Source organism: Cibotium barometz, chromosome 23, assembly GCF_041138505.1.
Source record: "Cibotium barometz isolate CiBa-2024 chromosome 23, ASM4113850v1, whole genome shotgun sequence".
NCBI classification, from domain to species: Eukaryota; Viridiplantae; Streptophyta; class Polypodiopsida; order Cyatheales; family Cibotiaceae; genus Cibotium; species Cibotium barometz.
The window spans coordinates 43,328,568-43,350,150 of NC_141068.1; the positions used below are offsets into that span (position 1 = coordinate 43,328,568).

The window sequence follows — 21,583 nt, forward strand, 5'->3', positions numbered from 1 at the left end:
AGTCCCGCTCTTGCATATTTCTAAGATGAGTTACTCCCAACATTCATCTTCTTAGTGATAATAAGGGCTATAAGATCCTCAAAGTTTGGGAAGTTTTTTCGAGTTCATTTTTTATAGATCTCCAAAACTAATCATACTCTTTGCCAAGCTCGTTGAATGTGACCGATACCAGATTGTCGGTATCAAAACATGAGCTTCAATAATAGAGCTGAGGGTATCTTTGCAAGCCCTTTAAATTTCAATGAGTAATAGATGATACTCATCTTATTCCTCTGCACATTTTTTTGAAGCTCTTATTCCTCTACACATTATTATACATCTTATTCCTATGTATATTATTATGTAACTCTTGCTTTAACTCCCAAAACACCATGCACCTCGATCTCAATGATGAGCTACCTCTACCTCTACTTGTGTTCTTGTAAAAGGCCTACTCCTACATATTTCTAGAAGATAATTTACTCTCGACATTCATCTCCCCAATGATAAGGACTATAAGATCCTCAAAGTTTGGGAAGTTTTTCCAAGTTCGGATAGATGTCCAAAACTGATCATACTCTTTGCCAAGCTCATTCAATGTGACCGATACCAAGCCATCAATATTAACAAGATCTCCAATAGAGATAAGGGCATCTGTAAGCCCTTTAACTTTCAATGAGTAATAACTAATACTCATCTTATTTCTCTATACATTATGGAGCTCTTTCTTTAACTATATCTTTCTTTCTTTGTTGGTACTTGTGCTATATAGCTTAACCAAGGTATCCCATGCATCCTTAGTTATCACTATATCCTGTATATGATCGATCATAGAATTCAAGACACTACTAGATAGCCAATACATGACTTTGCTGGCTCAATCATGTTATGACTTAAAAGCCTATACCTGTTTGTTGAGGAGTGACATTTTCTTCTGAAAGCTCTGGCTTCTTCTCCTCACCTAAAATGAACTCCCAATATCCTTTTTTCATGAGGATTTTTCTCATCATGAACTTCCATGCTCAGAAGTTATTCTTGTCTAAGTTCTCGCTTATAATCTAGGATAGACTATTAAATATAGTTAGTAGTAGCACCTTACCAACAAATAGTGCTTGCAATTAAATTTGTACTCAAATTCTGAAATCACTAAGATCCTATGGAATTTATCCGTGAAATATAATACCCTTCTGCTTCACTCTGTGAATGGTGACTCAAGATATGATAATACATTTTACTGTTGTGCATGCCTTATCTGGTGAGATTTGGTTCCAAAACAAAGAGAAAGAGATGGATTTATTCTTACTCCTATGAGGAGACTTTCAACCCAATTGCTAGGATGACAACCGTGAGAGTATCCATTGTTATTACTGTAGTAGCTAAGAAATGGTCTCTATGCTAGATATATGTAAAGAATGCTCTACATGATGATTTACAGAAGGTCGTCTACATGGTGTAAGCACCAGGATATGAGGACCATATGCACATCCATACTTTATTTGCAGGTTATGAATAGCCTTGTTTGACTTGAAACAGGCACCTAGAGCATGCTTAGACAAGGTAGGAGAGTATCTTGTACTATTAGATTTCATATATCTACAACAAATTTTTTACTTTATGCAAAAAAGATTAGCATAAGCATGTTCTAGTAGTCATCTAGATTGATGACTTGATTATCATAGGAGATAGTGACATTGACATTTATGAGAGGAAGACACTCTTGAAGAAGACGTTTGAGATGAAGGATATTGTTAAGCTACGATACTTCCTTGGTATAGAGGTGATTAGATTACATGATGGCATTTGACTTTTACAGAGGTAGTATGCTTTGGACATGATGTCCAAGTATGGAATAACGTATTGTAAGCCAATCTAAGTGCCATTAAAGCAGAACACAAAATTGGCTACAAATACTGGTGATCTTTTGGAGAACCCTTCAATGCATACCTTCAATGTACATATGCATTGTAGAGAATTTGATTTACATGACTATCACCGGGCTATATTTGAGCTATGGTGTTATGTTAGTAAGTAAGTTTATGCATGCCCCGAGGAAGCCACACTTGGATGCAACTAGAAGGATACCCAAGTATATAAAGCCCACATCACACTATGGACTTTTATATAAGGCTGAACTAAAGATACATGTACATGGATATACATATGCAAACTGGGCTGATAGTATCATAGACATGAGATCCACTACAAGACAATGCTTCCATACACGCGTTCGATACACGCGATAAGTTACGGGTGCGTGTATGGTCGCGCGTGTATATGAGTAATATCGGGCGCGTGTATATAGGCATCTAAATTCGTGTGTATACTGAGTTCATAAACGCGTGTAACAGAGCGTGTATATACGTGTAAACACTGTGTTACATGCTTTATTACACGCGATAGCAGAGAGCAAATATTATTTAAGAAAAGCTCCATACCTTTAAAAAAATAAAAACCATCTTCTTTAAACCATCTCATAGTACATTACAATATATATCATTACACAATCCCACTACATGTATTTACAACAATATATATTCAAAAATAAATCATGAGATGATAATTAAAAGACAACATATACAATAGAATTGTCATCAATTTAGAACGATACAATGATGGATTGGTTAGGATTCGATCTCATATTCAATAAGATCCATCCTTGCCAAACGATCAACATCAATATCCATTTGATCAATTTGTAAGGCTATGATTAAATTTATTCCACTATCGATATTCTATCCATTGATAATGGTACCGATGCCTTGATCATCCTCATCAACATCACCATCATCATCAATGGTAGGGTCATCCTCCTCACGATCATGAGAAATGGCACGCACATCCTCACATTATCATGATCATCTCTTATTTCTTGATCATCGATCACAATATCTTCAATATTGGCATGTTCGATATCATTTTCATTGCGCCTGCTACATCCTCCATATGCTCCATATCAGTGAATGTTCGATATCATTTTCATTGCGGCCTGCTACATCCTCCATATGCTCCATATCAGTGAATGTATTGTAAATCACTTTGGAACGTGGTGCAACAGGGATGACGTACCACCATTTAGTGTCATACACCATTGGCAGATAGATAACCTACTTAAATACACATACTGCAATGTATTAGCATATCAAAAGTCAAGGGGTACGTGAGCTTAGATATATATGTACATGAAACACATTAGTAAAAAAACGCATACCTGCTCACATTGTTGTGGCAATACGAGCCTATCTTTCTTTGTTTGCCAAAACTTTGTAGAGTCAATAGTTACATAGCTATTTGCATGGCGTCTTATCGTTGCATTAGGTCCTTTTTTCACCACGTTCATTTGCTATTTGACATCCAAAACATACACAAAGAAGTGACGAAAGTCAAGCCTAAATATGTCTTGGATTGTGCCACAATAATCATCCATTTTTCCATTGGCTCCCTCAAAGCTACGACACCGCAATCTTGTGTATTCCTCTTATCATCAATTCTTTGTGTTCGAAAATGCTTTTCTTCACACCATATAGCATTGAACATAGTGCACTAGACCAAAGTAGAAGCAATATTTATGTAAGAAATGTGAATAAATATTAAAAGCAAATCACTTACAACTAATGCAAAAAACATTAGTTCTATGTACCTTTAACATGCATCCTCGTGCATACTCCCATTCTTCCACCGTGATATGCAGCCCCTCATCTCTCTCTGCTCTTCTCTCCATTTCCTTATGCAACCAATCAACATGGATATCATTTGGAAGTGTTGCTAGATGCTTAGGGTACGCCTTACGAGAGCCATGTTGCCTCCAAAAGAGAGCTCTTTCTGCGTGCCTTCTTGTCTTTGCATCCTCATATCTTGTAACCCATCTGCTCATGACATCACTATTCTGTCAATTACTTTACTCTGTCCTTTTCCTTGAGGCACAATAGAGGTCATCCTCAAGCTCTCTTCATTTCTCCATAGTCGCGGGAAAGAGCTATCCACTTGACTAAGAAATTCTGAAATATATACAAGAGACTCTTGTATCAACCAACCCTCGGCCATGCTTCCTTCGGGCCTTGCACTTTGCCTCCTCACAAAGTCTTTTAAGGTCTTCATGAAGTGCTCTAGGAAGAACATTCAACGTGCATGTACAATGCTGCATATCCTAAAAAGTCATGCATTGTCCACATCAATACTGCTTTCAAGTCGAAGTGTCGAGAGGAGGGAGGCCTACTAACGTCCACCACCGCAACACCTCTCCATAGTTCCTCCAACTCATTAATCAACGGTTCGAGATAAACATCCATGTGCTTTACTTTATGTTTCCCTGGAATTAGAAGGGATAACATAAGATGTCCCTTCTTGATCGCCATTGATGGTGGAAGGTTGTAATTCACCACCACCAACACAATTGGCCACACGTTGTATGCGGTGCTTTTGAAACCAAATGGATTCACTCCATCCATACATAGGCCAAGTTGTAATTCACCAAATGGATTCACTCCATCCATACCTAGGCCAAGTCTCAAGTTTCTGGGCTCTGTTTTGAAGCTGAGCCACTCATCTTCAATATGCTTCCAAGCAGGAGGGTCTGCAAGAATTCTCCACATGCCATCATCCGATCGATGTGAGGAATGCCATGACACGAGCTCTGCTATAGATTTGTACTTGAACATGTGTTGACGCGAGGAATCATAGGAAAGTGTCGCAAGACTTTACGAGGTACATCAAAACTCTTGACATCTATTCTATACCTTGCTTCACCCCACAAGTGGGACAATGTTGAGCCTCCTTATGCGTCCCACGAAAGAGAATGCAATCATTGACGCATGCATGTATGCTATCATAATCTAATCCTCCAAGAGATGTCACATACCGCCTCGCTATGTCTCTTGAGGTGGGTAGTCTATTCCCCTTTGGAAGCATGTTTGATAATAGCCTGCATCCAATATCATCGATTAAAACATATTGAGCTTTATTCATTGCGAAACCCTTAACCACTAATTCAAATTTGCAAGTTAGAATGCTTACTTGAATAATGCGTCAAGACTTGCATTACTCCACGTAAAATAGAGAATGTGCACCCTTCAAATACCGGTGTTGATGAAGCCTTGTAAAGATGCTCTTGATCAGTTTCATCATTGTCCATACCTTTGGGATCATCCCTAAAAAGATGCCGCACCATATCATCAAACACTTCCTCTTCCACGACTTCGTGGGGTGCAGAGCTATTGTCATCCCTTTCCCACTCATCTTTGACAATAGATCCCGAAGCTCCAGCATCATCGCGTCGACGCTTTGCATGCTCTCACCGAGCGTAGGGCACCATGTTAGGGTGTGGTACTGCATCCTGCTCCAATTAGAGTATATATATTAACAACTCCATTAATTTGGACACCATGAGTCATTTGGATACTATCAATTTGGACACCATGAGTCATTTGGATACTATCAATTTACATCTACTCACCTCTAAACCTATTTGATTCCATTCTTCATACATGGAGATGTAATTCAAGGTAATTCGACGCACTCGTACAATGCATCCTTGACATTGATTACACATACACTTGATCCTTTGTCCCAACCACACATCGTGATTACGGTGACGCATTGTCTCATCTTCACCACCAGAACTGCTTGAGAAGGTTGATGACATTCTGTGTACAAAAGAGCAAATACATAATCATAATCAGTTTTTAATCAAAGTATAAAAAGTCTCTATATCGCGTGTATAACCACGTGTATCTACGCATTTACCCTGTGTCAAAACGCATGTATTTGCGCTGCAATGTTATCATACACGCGATTATACATGCGATCATACACGCAACGGTCAATGTCATACTTAAAACAAAAGCCACCGGCTACTCCAAAACCCTATCGCTTTCTTCATTTTCATCTTCTTCGTCGCCACCAAAGCATCACAAGTGCAAGGAGCTTGCAAGCAGGTGGAAGGAGCATACACACGGGTGCACACAAAAGCCAAAAAGGAGACTCACTTGTTAAGAGGTGAGTCAGTTGGTCCTGTCTCTTCCATTCCTTTTCTTTATGCAAATGTCCCTTTTCTTTATGCAAGTGTCTCTGTCCTTTCTTCTCCTTCCTGCAAGTGTCCCTTTTCTTTATGCAAGTGTCCTTTTCTTTATGCGAAAGTGACGTTGATCGATAGGCGGCCTTTTTCGGCACTTTTTTTTCACAGAATCGCGTGTATGCCTGCGTGTACTCTACTAGACAGTTTTTTCACGCGGAGATATACACGATCTTGGATGGGATTTTACACGCTCATTTACACGCGACTTCATGATGCATGATACACTTCATGATACATGATACATACAAATGGATTCTTTTTGCAGATTCTTCATGGTGGATCCAGGTTCTTCATTCGATCCATTTACATACGACACTTGGATGATGGAGATGCTAAATCATTTTGGACGCTACCCTGGCCCAATTGAGCTTACAGAGTATATGTATGCCCATCTTCCTCCTAGATTCCCTAGTATAGTCATCCCACTCCTAAACTCGCGTATGATGATCGGGTAAATCAAGCTGCGAGTGGCTATCCTACCAAATCAACCTGCCACCACTGCCCACAAATACGAGTGGAAGGAGGCAAAGAAACGAGCAGAGAGTGGCGTGAAGAGCAGGGAGCATGTGGAGGCACGACGGATCCAGATGGAGACCATTGGATCTTCGCATTTCGGATCTGGAGGCGTCGAGTCGTGGGAGGCAGAGTTCGTAAGTATCTTGCCACCTTATTTGATTTTTTACTTGATTCATTGATGCGCTGATTGTTTTAATCTTACAAATTGTGTTGATTATGTTACAGCGATGGGTTATGGAAAGGAAGCCCACAGCCCACGAGACTGCGTATGCTCGCCGGCATAGCAGGCGTGACACGTGGGCTCTCTTTAGAACCGAGGGACGTATTACAGACGCGCAGTTTGAGATGGCCATGAGACCGTACGGTCGATAGGTACTTGAAAACTCTAAACGAATGATTTTGGTTTATTAAATTTTGAATTACATATATATATACTTATATATGATATATTACTTGAATAGGCACAAGTTGCTGCTGTACCTGCTGATGCTCGTGTCGCGTCGCGATGATCCACATGCCGCCGCTACTCCTGCTCCTACTGGACGTGAACGACAAGGTGAGCCTTACTCTTCGAACATGTTTACCGATGTGAGCTAATCTGATCCTGGAGGGAGCAACTCGTCATCATCTGAGTCTGAGTAGTACTCGAACTTATAGTATGACATCCGTATTGAGGATGTGGTTGTATATATATTTTTGTAACTCAAGCCATGGGCTTTTTTAGATAAACCAATTTGATTTTGTATATATTTATTTATATTGAAGCCATGGACTACTTCAATATATGGACTCCCTTGTATATATGTTTTTACATAATGAAAGCCATGGGCTTATTTCAGCACACATAAAATTTTGATAGTATTGCATTCATGTCTTTCTTGAATCGTGTATTGATAATATCGTTCTTAAATTGTGTATTGACAATGCACAAAATGTTCTCCGTGTGGATGGTGCAATGCACCAAAAAAAAAAATCCAGAGAGTGCTATTGGGTGCTGGAATGCTGGAATAGATTTCAGGTACCAAATAACACTCTCTAGATTTTTTATTTTTGCTCTGTGTTCGCGTGTATCTGCGTGTAAAGTCTGCCAAAGTCGTGTTTATATACGCAAAAAATCTGTTAAACACGCGTGTATCGACGCAACAAAATTGATAAAACGCGTGTATAAGTTCGTGTATCAATGCATCTGACGGTCATCATACACGCGCTTTTACGTGCATGTCTGTGGTCGCGATTATACACGTGCTGATACACGAGCCCGCTACTTTTTTTTCACAAGTCATTTTTCGCGGCTAACAGCGCGGGTATGAGCCCGATCCCTTGTAGTGATCTACCCGTTTTTTTTATTTGAAAGTGTTACTGTTAGTTGGAGAAACAAGAAGCAACCAACAGTTTCTTTGTCAAGTGCTGAGGCTAAGTATAAGAGTGTTGCTACGGCAACATATGAGGATAGAAAATGCAACCATCAATCACTCTTGTCTCGTTACGTTATGGTCAATGTATAGAAAAGAAGAGAATATAAGAAAATGCAACCATCAATCACTCTTGTATGCTAATGTCTACCCTTGTGTGTGTGTTTACTTACAAGAGGAGCTCAAGGTCACCCTCTCCCCCGCATTCTTCTCACATATAAACTTAATGTAGTAATGGCTTTGATATTAGATATAATATAATTACTATCTAACAATGCAATATTCTCAAGCTTGACCTTACTCCTACTGCATTGAAATTTCGCATGCAGATGTATATCATGGACGTAACAATCTGGTGTGTAGAGGTGTGTGTGTGTCCACCCGCTTCGGGTGACTATGACTGTACAGTTTACTATTTAATATAAACAGTGTTTTCACCAAAAAAAACAAAAAAAACAAAAAAAAAAACGCGTGGGGTGGTAAGTTTCCTCCACTCGACCCAACCCAAAGTATAAAATGCAGTCGTCTTTCTTAAAAGCATATAAAAAATACACTAGTTGGTTTTGATATACACTAGCTGTCCTTGGGTATGGTGGGACTGCAGTAAACAAGTCTTTGAGCATGTCAATGGTTCACAGGACAACCTGCTTTCACAATACCAGGAGCCGTGGGACAAGCAGCGAGTGGACAATGATCCCCAGCACTTCCCCACCAGTTCATCTGAGCATTCGGGAGCTGTAAACAAAAATATAACACCACGGCCATGAAAGCCAGTCCGCTCTCTGCATCGAGGGCAGCAGAGAGCACATAATTGTAGCGTTTCCACCAGCTTTTGTGGTACTTGAACACGAAGAAGTTAAAAATGGTCCCAACAACCACCCACGAAGTATAGTTGACTGCTGTTGCGGGCGGTAGCATCGCGGTGGCCCCGAGAAGCACCGGCATGTTGATGAAAGGAATCCACCATACCTTGGGGAAAGCCCTGTGACACATCCACACAATCACAGGTGCAATGGCTCCCCCGAAGAAGAACCAATTGAGGGCTGGGTACACCCCTTCATTCCCAAAGATCTTCCTTGGTCCAACAAGCCCCCATATTACTGATGCATCAAAGAAAACAGCATCACCTGGACAAGTCCAAGGGCTACTCGCAGGCAGCAGATCTGTATTACAGATATTCTCGATTGAGTTCAACAGCCACCATGCGACTCCCATGTTCACTGTCCCTGCTACTATCGTGCCAATAACCTGTAGGGTATTTAGGATGTTCAAGTTCGAAGAGCTGAGCTTATGAGCTTGCAAGTGCACACAGTCGTTTGTGGATGCACGTACATGTACACATCACACACATTTGCGCATGCACACACACATGCATGCGCATGCAGCCATGCACCCACCCACCAAATGCAGATTATCCAAGCATGCATATCCCCACCACACGCACGCGCGCACACACACCCACCTACCCACCCCATGCCTATCACCCAAGCATGCACATCCCCATGTCATAGGCATGGACAGCCACATTACCATTTTGAGAAAATTTGCACTTAGCAATTGTAAAGAAACATTATTTTTTTTGCCAAAGCATTCCAAGACATTAGAGAGCTTAAATTATAAGTGCCCCAAAGCAAAGCGAAAAATCTGCAAATATGAATGTTGAGCTGCTTGGAGGCTCGTCTCTGGGAATTTGAAAAGCTAATCTCACGTTAAGACCAGCTTGCATCCACCCATAAAAGCCAGACAATTGCTGCAGTAGATTGAACCTTGCAGGCCATTACGATAGGCTTGGCCAGAGCAGGCTAATAAGGGCATGTTGAGCCATAAGAGACTTTACTATGGGAAATTCATTCAGCATGCCAGCGGTTTTCGAGCAGCACCAGACTGAGGAGGGCCATAGAATAAGATTAGCATGCCTTTTCCCGAGCGAGCAATTACTAGTAGGCTGACCTGCACTCTTTCATCCACTTCCCCTCAGTTGCCCATCCTTCCATTTGAGCCTTGGTTACCATCTCCAGCCCCAATTCACCTTCATTACTGTCTCCAGCCTGTGGTGAGTGCACAGTGACATTCGCTAGCTCAGCACGGCATATCCTTCTATGCGTGAAGTAAAAAATCCCCAAGAGAAGCTGGAGCGGTGGGGGATGAACGCCCACTTTGGATGTTTCAACCTTCACCCCAAGACCCAATGCTTCAGTTACATCCTTACTAGGGGTCACAGGGGACTGGCAATAGAAACCATAACGAGTTAATAATCCTATAACGCATGACAGGCTATTAATACGAGCCTGAGGCCTACCGAGTGTCTATAATGAGTGTCTGTAATCTAGATACATTGCTGAGCTTGAGGGATGCTGGCATACATGGTATGGGACACAAATGGCAGTAGACCAAAGGCAAGGTGGTCCATGATCTCCATGTGCTCAGGGGCGGTAAGCGTCAGTTGGACAGACATCAGCTAGTGCTGGTTGTGTTGTGCTTTGGATGAAGGTTGTGGTTGTTGTCACAGCTTGCACTTTAAGACGTACACAAGATTTACTAGATACAACACTCTGCTTAGAAACCTTCCAAGTAAAACCACAACACTCACAAGGCATGATGCATATGATAAGGTACAAACCTGAACCATGAACATTGATCGTGGAGGAACCTTCATATAGTGGCCTAATTTGAAGTCTGCCAAAAAGGCAACTGCCTGGCTCATGCTCATGTAGCCATACACCTTGAAGCAAACATTTGCAAGAGGCTTGCCCGGAAGTACATAACCCATGATGTACTCGGTAATAATGTTTAGACCTGGAGTCTGAACCAACACGTGGACACACCCATAAATCCAGGTGTTTGGAAACCCAATACGGAAGACAGAAAGCACTCTATTTGCACACCACAAAGCATAAACAAGAATTTACCTGATTGGTGGTTGGTGTGATCACATCTACTGGTAGAGTGAACCCAGTACAAAAGACAGAAAGCAATCTAATTGAACATGACAAAGCATAAACAAGAGTTTACCTGGTTGGTGGTTGCTGTGATCACACCTACCGGTAGAGTGAACATAGCTGCTAGAATGCATGCTAAGAGCAAACCCCACCAAGGCAGCTGAACTTGCTCTTTAAACCCCACGCATACTACAATAGAAAGTCCAACTGATCCAAAGAGCAGAATATTCCACCACCATTGTGGTATGTCCGAATACTTTTGCATTAACCGCGTGTGGATATCTGGTTGAGTATTCAAGGCAGCTCTGCTGCGTTGCCATATCTCCCTGCCGCACAATCAAAGTGGTTTAGAATCACACATGCAGTGAGAAGCACAATCCAAGTGTTTGAGAAGAGCTCACACATGGAGTGTGGAGCACAAGTTACAAATGAAAATGTCATTACAACTGTGTCTAAAAAAGCTGATCAATTAGTGTTGAAAATGACAACTGCTGAGAAAATGCTTACTTGCCGTAGAAACAAAACACATGCGTCAATGTGGCTGCAATTGTTGCAAATCCGAGGCCATACGTAAGAGCAAACACGATACTCAGGTGCACTTGGCCTTGTTGCTCATAAGCTGTATTATTCAAAGTAAAATCTGGGCTCAAGACTGCTTGGATGTCATAAACGCTCCCATTTGCAGTGAAAAGATGGGATGAGAAGATGGGAAATGTCTTTGCATGATATATATTGTTCCAGTAAGCAGCTGGGAGCACCACGTACATGAAGACAAGGAATCCCACACCAACATTGACTATTGCAAAGAATGGAGCAACCAATGGACTTAGAAGAAACGAAGAGATGCCTGACCAATCAAAACTGAAGGCACCCAGCCCGAGTCCATGATAGCCAGAGCCTATCTGTTGTGCAGTTACTGAATTGGGAAATGCCCAACATACCCATGAAAAGCATGTTAAGGTGCTAAACAAGTAGCCTGGCAGTAAGTAGTAGGAGAAACTTGCAATCATGAATATCAAGAAGAACTGGGTTCTGGAAAGTCCTTTGGACATATCCTTCTCGTGCAAAGTTCTGCATAACATGTGTATGAAAGTGGAATAGATAATCACAATAAGTTAGACAGTTTTTTATTTGCCTTGAGGAGCTGCTCACAATAAGATTTACGTTTTACCTGAACAATGACACCTGCACAAGTGTACTAGGCCACCACATTTGGGCAGGTTCAATAAGATATTTCCGAAAAAGGCCAGCCCACCCATAACCCAGAACCTGCAGTTGGAGGAAGCACGTTAGGTAGCATGAAAAGTTTGCTGGGTTTTCCATACTCTCTTATGAAATAAATGGTACACATGGAGACATAGAGAAATAGATCATATTTCGCCCACCATCAATCACAAACTGGTGCTTCATGAAACATAGCATGCTTAAATCCATAATTATGATTGGTTAGTCAGCAGTTAACGCCACTTAGTCAACTACAAACAGGCAATAATTCACCAAAAGACAGCATCTACTTTTGCTTTAACAGCCACTAGTTGGTACTTAATTACCCAAAAACAGGCAACTACCTGTGTTTATCATCCACAAACAGACATTCATTTGTGATATTGTTGCTTGATGGACCAGAAAGAGGATGTTGTTCACTGGCCCAAAAAGATCCTTTTATTGTTGCGTAGCCTCAAGCAGCCACTAATGGATCCCCAAGAAAAAGCCACCAATTGGAGCATAATGCAAACAGCCACTAACTGGGACAAAATATTCACTAAGTGCCCTATAACAACCACTATATATTGCTTTGATCACCAAGGATTTCAAAATCAAACAAGAGGGTTACCTGGGTAGTCAAGATGATGAACAATCCAGCCCAGAAGGAGATGCCTCGTTGGTAGAAGGCCTTCACGATGTCAATGATGCCGACAGCATAGGCAGGCCCGTTGCCGAAAGCCGTGCCAGCATTGGCAAAGATGGTGATGAGCACATGCTCCTTCACATTGAAGGGCCCTGGGTTGAGTGAAAACTCCTGGTTGGAGAAGGGCAGGCGGTAGGTCTTTGTGGGCAGGGTGAAGGCCATGAAGCGCCCAATGGGCAGCGCCACAACCTGCACTGTGATTAGGGTTATGATGAGAGGCTCTGTGCGGTAGGAGAAGAACTGATTGAAGAAAGACAGCACCATGCAGGACAGTAGCCCTATTGTCCACATCCGGAAAGTCCATACTGGTAGAGATGGGTCATCTGTTGTGGCCACAGTAAGGGCCACTTGCTCCACAGGAGACTGGTCTTCTTTACTTGTCCACCCTTCTGATTGGACTGAAAAAGCATACTCACTCTGTGTACCGTTTTCCATGGCTTCTGTGCTGCTTAGCTCTGCTCTCAACTGTTTCTTAGGTGGGCAAGAAGAACTATAGCGGACTTTCTGGATCCAAGAACTGCATGCGATTGCAGTAAACAGCTCACCAGCTGGACTCTACTAGAAAACCCGCCGAATTGCTGGACCTCTACTTCCACTCTCTGCAACAATTTGCATGTGCGAGCAGGAACCCACAACGATGGCAACCTCTCTTTCGTCAAACCTGCATGTTGGCGCAACAAGAACCCACAACAATAGAGATCTCCGTTTCAAGGTTTTTGCATAGCACAACAAAGATCTCTACTTTCCCTCTGTGTTCACCACTTTGCATGTCATTAAGAGCAAGAATCCACAACAGTCTTCCCCTTCTGTGCTCGAGTTTTGCATGTGGGAGTGTGCAAGGGGAACCCACATTCCCCCGTGATAAACTCTACGCTGCCTTGTGCACAGATGATTACTTGCATAACTAGCCAAAAAGCCAGATCAGAGATAGGGGTGCTAATTCTACCCCCTTTGTGTGTTTCCAATAATACTGTGCAATGCGGTAGCAGCAGTGATGGTTCTTGAGGGAAAGATGAAGGGTAACTTGAAACCAGCCGCGCATTATTGAGACTTATTCTTGCTCTGATCATGAGAAGGGATGGATGTAATAGACGCAGTCGGCCATTGGTAGTGTGAATGGGATGTCCAAAGGAGCTTGACTTCTCTGATGTAGTACTTTGTTGGTGTTTGCTAACAGCTCATGAAGATGGACAATTGCCAAGTTTCCAATATATTGCCGACAAAAAACCCACGAGTCACGAGCGTGACTCTTTATTCATACTCAAACTTATACCCCTCCAAAAAAACACACACACACAACCTATAGTGTTTTGAAAAAAAGTTAAGGCCTGTGTCCCACGAACACTAGATAAGTAGATCGAGGATACGTCTCATTTTATAGTTTCAATATGACTAGCTAAGTAAGTTATTTTCAGTTCATTTTTAGAAGCCTAAAATTTGAAGGGTATTTTTTCTTTTGAAGGGCTTTTCTTTATAAAGAGATTTTCTTACTACTCAAGTAGCCGCAGCCCGTGGGACGCAGGTGTACCCATCTATTTGAGAAATTTTTTTTAAATAAGTAGGCTTTAAGTTGAAACAAACCTATCTTTTTCTACAGCTTGTTACCTTACCCTTCTCACGTTCAAAATTTCAAAATAAGGATGCATCATCCCATGTGCGGCTAGCTCAGGATATCTCCAACCATCATGCCATGGGTAATTAATGCAAGAGAGATGTGTGCATTTTGTGCAATGGGCAGGCCACATGCCATGTCCTCTTACGAACACCTCAACACCATTCTAATACAAAATAACTACCATGTGGATAGTATGATTCTCAAGGTTAATAATTATCTTGTTGAACATCAATTATAATGAATTTTGATCAACTCATAAAAAAACCCACAAACTTTGATCTATTAAGTTATGAATACGAGTTTGAAAAAAAAAAACATAATGGAAAGAGCACAACACAAAGGCTAGTACCCACAAGTTAGGTGAGCATGACTAAAGGAGTGAACAGAACCCATCACCCCTCTAAATCTTGGTGATTCATGATCATATTAAGATTTATTAGAACTATAGCTATCTTGTCTATTAAAATTAACACATGTGACAATGCTCAAGTGTCAGATTGAATGTTGAAACTATTGAGAACAGGTAAAGAATAGTTCGAACGTTTAATAAAGATATATAAGTTCTAGTTTGAAATTTCATGTATGTTTTATATTAGACAAATCTAGTTAGAAAGGATCATGAAGGATAGGATGCAAACAGGAATGGTAAGGGGTAGGGAAGGAAAAACATCAGTAAGACATTCACATCATTTTGTTTAAATGCCTAATCAAAATAAAAAGTAAAACATTTTCCTAGTTTCAAGGTAAATTGTAGCAAGATCCTTGCAAGCTACAATAAAAATGGAGAAGCCCCATGCAAGCTGTAGCAAAAATAGTTGCAAATGAAGTACACGTACCTTTATAGGTTACAAAGGTTGCCCCAATGACATCATTGCTTATGTCATGCACACACAATTATCTAAATATTATTGATACCCCTCTAAGAGCGGGTTCACACACACACACAAGACTAGAATATCTAGATATTATTGATACCCCTCTAAGAATGGGTTCACTCACAAAAAAGACACTTGCACACTACCAATCTTTAGGAGGTGGTTCACACACACACACAAGCAATACCTTGATCCCAATAAACCCTCCCTCAAGGGATTACCTCATACTGTGTCAAGGAAAAATATAGGCTCATGGTTTCTTATACCAATTTTCCTGGTCAAGGATAAATCACATGGCTCTAGTTTCACATACCAATTTTCTTGGTTAAAGATAAATCACATGGCTCTAGTTTCACATGCCAATTATGAGGTCCCAAGGAAAAAGACATACAAGAAATCATGTCACACAAAAGCTTACAACAAACACAATGGACTTAAAAATCGCAATCATTAATACAATAGTTGGCCTCTTGTGTGGAAGGCTCTTCAACGATATTAGTATGGTTTTTCTTGAAATAGTAATCTTTTTCAAGATGATCTCTCTTCCCACAAATACCACAAGGATTTAGGTTAAAACCATCCTTTTCTATAAGTGATTGCTTTTCCCACATGGTGTAAGGTCCCTCCCTTTCCACCTTTGATGACTTTAGTCATTTTTTTGACCCCACCTCTTTGCTGTAAAAATTAAAGTTGTGAATTATTTTCTTTTTTTAATCCAGGTCATGTCATCTTTGTTAACAAAGAAATAGTGATTAAAAATGTTAATTATCATAATTTACTCTTTTAAAGACAACGTGTTGAGTGGGTGTGTTAAGCGAAGTGCAAGTCATCACATAAACCATTAAGAGAATTCACTTATCATGGAAGATTATCATAGTTTACTCTTTTGAAGGCAATTTGATGAGTGAGTGTGTTAAGGGTAAATCAATACATAAACCATTATAAAAATGATCAAGTAGCTTCTGAAGTGCTACAATAATGTTTATATATAATGGTTATGATAAAATGAATGATGCAATTATTGATAAGAGAGATTGGAAATTCAGAAGAAGCTAAAAAGGTGGACGAGGGTAGCGAGAGAGTTCACACTCATTGTGGAGAATGATGAGCTTAGGGCCCTGAGACAACCTAACTCAAGTGGGACCTTCGACTAAGCATGGGTGAGGTCAAGATTAGTAGCCTTGGGTGTGGGGGATGGCTAGAAAACGTATAGGTACCATGCGAAGTGACCCTTCATGTGATGATGCTTCTTGGTTTGATTGACCCCATACCATGCGAAGTGACCCTTCATGTGACGATGTTTCTTGGTTCATGAAGTAAAAAGGAGAAAAGGAGAGCGTGGTGTCAATGTACTCACTTATAGATTGGTGGGCCGAATGAGTCTGGTGCTTTTCTTTTTTGTAAGACTTATGGAGAAGAAGATTTGGGAAGAACCTTGTATGAGCATACTATATAATTTATGGCATATTTATATCATTGTTTGATTTTACCTACTTCATGTATTCTCTTGTATGACAGATTAGAATGGAATTCAAGTTTGTTTGTGTTTTGAATTTCATGCGATGCTGGTTCTTTTACTTCATGATTACCCCCTTGGGCTTGGTAACATAATTTGGGACCTAAGTGGAGGCAACCCGCACATCCCAAGTGGTCATGGACCCAAGGGCATGCAGGTAGGGGCCTCACTAGTGATGACACCCAACTTTCGTACATTTTTTTGCCATATTTCCATGGTTCTTTATTGACAAATTTATTTTATAAACATTTATTTATGGAATTTATGCCTTTCCATTATACTTTGAGATATATTTTTATGTACTTGTAAATTCTTGGCTATTTAGAGGGTCCACAATACATTCAAGCCAATGCATAAAACATTTTCTCTCTAGTTTGGTTTTGTAGCATGAAACCATAGTTTTATATGCACAAATAATCCTAAAGAATAAAGTGGATGAAGAATGCAATATCCTAAGGTTTAAAAAGTATGTAAGAAAATTTTTTCAAGAAATAGAAAAAGGGACGTTGGAGTCATGTGATTTGGGTAAAAAAGTGGTTGTGGGAAGTTGTAACTTCTCTCTTCCCTTTGCTAACTTCCTTCTCACGTTTCTTTCTCTCTGTCTCAATTTGGCATAATTCTTGCTTATTGTCTCTCTCGTGTGCTTTCCTTGTTTCTATCTATGGAAGAAGGAGAGAGTGTGGATGGTGACATGATGATGATATTTTTTGGGTGCCAAGTTCTTTGTGAGTGAGTGGGTTGTTTTATCTTGGGTAAGAGAATTAATTTAGAGGTTTCATGGTGAGGGGCCAATCCCTAAGCATATATTTTTCTACCATGTTCATGGATTGTGTGTGCAAGCTGTGAGTAGGGTGAGAACATGACCATTTAGGTTTTGTTTACAAGAACCAAGCTAGCCATGGGATCTACAAAACAATGGGGCTGGTCTTGAGATTTGCAAAGAAGATAGAGTTTTTGTTTCTGTTGTAGTTTGAAGGATGAAGAAGGAGCCAACCATGAGAATTCTTTCATCGTTTCAAAAGAAGAAGGAAATCCAATTATCAACAAGAAACAACAATAGAAACAACAATCACAAACCGTGCAAAAAAAACTCAGGAGGAGAAAAAGAGAAGGCTACACAATGAGCATGATAGAGAAGATGGTGGTGACTCTACTTGAGAGAATCAGAAGTACATAAGGAGCCAGGAGGCATCAGTATGGAATGGAGATGATTCCCCCATCACCATAGCCAAAACTAATGTGGTGCAATCCTTAAAGCTAATCAAGAAGACAAAATGAAGCCCATGAGGTGCAAAAGATCAAGGCTAGGAAGAGCATGGATCTGTTTGGAAAGAATCCCCCTACTGTCAAAAGGCACGGAGGGTAGGGAATGCTCATCTCTACCCCCGAAGAGAGTTGATTTGGTGCTCTATTTGCAGACAAAATCACACGAGCACCGAATGCCCCCACTTAAGATTAAGGCAATTACTTTATTGTGTTCACTGTGTGAGATTAGGGAAGCATGACATTGCCATATGCAGATATCCAAAGGTGTAGCCCTTAGCACAACTGCCGGTACCCAGAGTGTTGCTAGCCTTACCAGCACCAAGAGTGCAAACCATTGCGGCTGTCTGCAAGGAAGCCAAACCCATCCTACTTACCAAGAGGGATGTTCTAAATGCAGGACATGCTACCCTTTCCACCACCTGTTCTACCACCACACAGCCACCACCCACAGGCTAAAATCAACTAGGTGTTGATTGAGGAGCCCTTGGACGAGGGGGAAGTCATGCGTAAAGTAGAAGTCAATAATGATAAACACGAGGAGCTTGCTGAGATCACGCCAGAATATTGTGTCTTATAGAACAACATGCCAGTGCCAGTGTTTCAAACCACAGTACAATGGAAAGGTAAAGACATAAACTCAACTATGAGAAGGGGACCAATTCAATGTTTTGGTTGAAATGGACCTCATCGAGAGTAGCGGAGTGTCCTAATAAAAATGTGGCTAATGTGGGCCAAGCCCAGTCCTTGGCAGCACCGACCAATGTCTAGCCAACAATTTCCGGTGTTCATTGATGATTTGATCAAAGACTCTCCATATCATGCTAGTGGTTCCGCTTCCACTTCTAACCATGCCACTATCAGGACTATAAGTGTGTAGCTTGGGAATATCATGCCATTGAATGTCCTGACATGAGCGCAAGCAAAACAAGTCGACAAAGGGAAAAACCCAGTAGGTGTTACAACCTCTAAAATTGGGAGAACAAGAAGAGTGAAGAAAGTTGGCAAAGGTGATACCATGGTCACAATTCAAGATGGATCCGAAGAAGATAGCATTGACACTGGATCCACCCAATCAAAGGAAGGAGATGACCAACTACCAAAACAGGATGGGCACGCCCAAGAAACTGCAAAGGAGAGACCAACAACCCCTAAGTGGATTGGAGAATATCTAGACGCTGACAAAGAAATAAGGAAGCTTGAAGAAGCTAAGGCCTTGGTTGAAGAGTGCCAATGAAATCACGAAGCCAAATTAAGAGCTAAATGGGCTAGGGATACAATGTATCCAAGAAATGAGCTGATAAAGGAAACGAAATTGGATGTGCCTACTCCAATTCTAGAAGGGTCCGAGAGGAAGGAACTTATAGTGACATCATGGCAAGAATGTTTGAGGAACTAGAGCAAGATTTGTCCATCCGTTCATTGCCTAGTGTTGAATATGCAACAAACACATCGAAGGAACTCTCACTTGCCACAGAGCCTAGAGACATAGGCAGTCTCGCAGCCATATTGTCCACCACCACCATCAAAATGTTGATGGGACCATTGTTATGCAATACGCCGACATTATGGGTAGATATCAAGGACTGGGTAGAGGGAAGATTAAACCCAATGTCCACTATAGAGGAGACTCGCTCACCTCTAGCAGAGAAAAACCTAGTGCATGAGGAGGGGGGAACTCTCATTCGTCAAAATACATGTCAATCAACTGGGGTGGTATTATAAGAGTGATGATACAAATGCTATGATCCTAATTCACAATAATAGATACCAAACTGGCTATCTTAGCATTATCACCAAACGATGTTCGTGAAAATGGTGGACGGAACATCCTCAAGACCAATGGGGCTGTTGAAAAGCGTAAGACTTAAGTTCTTTTCATTCCGCTACCATCATACATTTGTTGTAATGGACTTTCTACGCCAACCGGATTCATATGACATTATTTTGGGCATACCTTTCATGAGGGTAGCCAAATTGGTGCATGATTGGGGTGTTAGATCAAGGTTATGTTTGCAAGGACTCATAGATTCTAAAGATTGATTTACAAACGTGGAAGGCACACCCAATGGAAGGGAAATTGTTTGGAAATGATTCAGCCACCACCAAACAAACCACATCCCTACAAGTCAGCCAACCAATGGAGGAGAATTCACAGGAAGAGGAAGAGGCCGCATTGTACGTGTCGCTTCCACCCCTAGATTTTAGTGAAACCCTGATGCATGTGCTTGCTACTATACAGCACCCAATGCCTCAAGAGATGGTGTAAAAAAAAGAGGTATATCGCTCGACGAAATGCCCTCTTATGAAGTAAACCCATGAACGCCCATAGTGGTTGAGATATCTCGAGGTCACTAAGGTGCGCGGGGAGTTTTCTAAGAACTGGGGTGAAGAGTTGAGTAAGATAACCCTAGAAGGAAAACAAGAGGAGAAGGTCATACCTCAAGACCTAGAAGCACCTATACTCACGAAGGCAAGACGTGGAAAACGAAACAAGGCTCTGGCTGAGAGCGCGAGGCTAAGAAGGCGATGGCTCAAATAAAAGATGAGGTCAGACTTACTCTTAGTGTCGAACCATTTAAAAACATACACCATTGACGAACGAAAAGTGGTCAAGTTGATGGCTTTAAGAGTAAAGGAAGATGGCCAATCCATGTCTTATAATGGTCCAACTGAAGTTAAGGAAGAGGGGAGGATCCCAAACCTTTCTATATTGCTAAGGACTTAACTGCGGTTGAAGAACAAGAGCTCATTGCTCTCCTCAAGGAATTTAAAGATTGCTTTACTCAGAAATATATGGAAATGAAGGGTGTACCACCCGAGGTGGTTCAACACATGATTCCGACCATGGACGGGTCAAGAACATCCAGGCAAAAGCCGTACTAGATGTGTCATGAGACAACTGATTTATCGGGAGCCTAGAGAGCTTGAACGTCTAGGCCAAGGCACGGGCGATGTTCAGGGGAGCCAAGAGGTCCGGTTAGAGACCCTAGGGTGACCGAGCACTAATAAGAGTGTGTGGGCACATATGAAAGGGCACCTTGCTATTAAAAGAATTGGGGTCTTGATATAGGAACTAGGGTGCCTCTTTTGGCTATGGCTGGGTGGAGAAGAAGAGCAGCTCTCAAGAAGAGCTCTCAGCAAATCTTACAGTGGTATCAGAGCATGTCGATTCCCCACGCAAAAAGATGAGGTTTGAGAAAGGGATAGTCTGCCGAATTGTGCTACGATTGCAATTAAGCAAGATGCAAGTCGTCAAGAAGCGGATTTTTACAGCGCCGTAAAAAAGGTATGGTTATTGAGGCCCGAGTACCACAAAAAATTTTGAAGCATGAATATTTTGAAAGAGCTAAAAAATAAAAATTATGTTTTCACTGCATGGAAAAGGGGCATAGTAAACTACAGTGTCCCAAGCTAAAAGAAAATGAGACAAAGATGTCTGGGATACAGTAGTTCATGATATTCCATTAGTCATTCAAGGTCATAAGT

At 41.2% G+C, this 21,583-nt stretch overlaps 2 protein-coding genes across 2 annotated transcripts; both read right to left on the minus strand.

Moving 5' to 3' along the window:
* Window positions 1–2,785: 2,785 nt before the first annotated feature.
* Window positions 2,786–3,644, minus strand: LOC147625973 (uncharacterized). The gene is made up of 2 exons (XM_086817879.1): window positions 3,188–3,644; window positions 2,786–3,083 (listed from the first exon to the last, which is right to left on the minus strand). Exons 1-2 carry the CDS (start codon window positions 3,314–3,316, stop codon window positions 2,910–2,912), a joined length of 303 nt encoding a protein of 100 aa, XP_086674005.1. The 5' UTR covers window positions 3,317–3,644; the 3' UTR covers window positions 2,786–2,909.
* Window positions 3,645–8,487: 4,843 nt separating this feature from the next.
* On the minus strand, window positions 8,488–14,171 carry LOC147625974 (oligopeptide transporter 4-like). The gene is made up of 6 exons (XM_086817525.1): window positions 12,751–14,171; window positions 12,088–12,185; window positions 11,424–11,987; window positions 10,990–11,242; window positions 10,598–10,780; window positions 8,488–9,225 (listed from the first exon to the last, which is right to left on the minus strand). The coding sequence occupies exons 1-6, from the start codon at window positions 13,258–13,260 to the stop codon at window positions 8,602–8,604; spliced, it is 2,232 nt and encodes a 743-aa protein (XP_086673651.1). The 5' UTR covers window positions 13,261–14,171; the 3' UTR covers window positions 8,488–8,601.
* Between the last annotated feature and the right edge of the window lie 7,412 nt (window positions 14,172–21,583).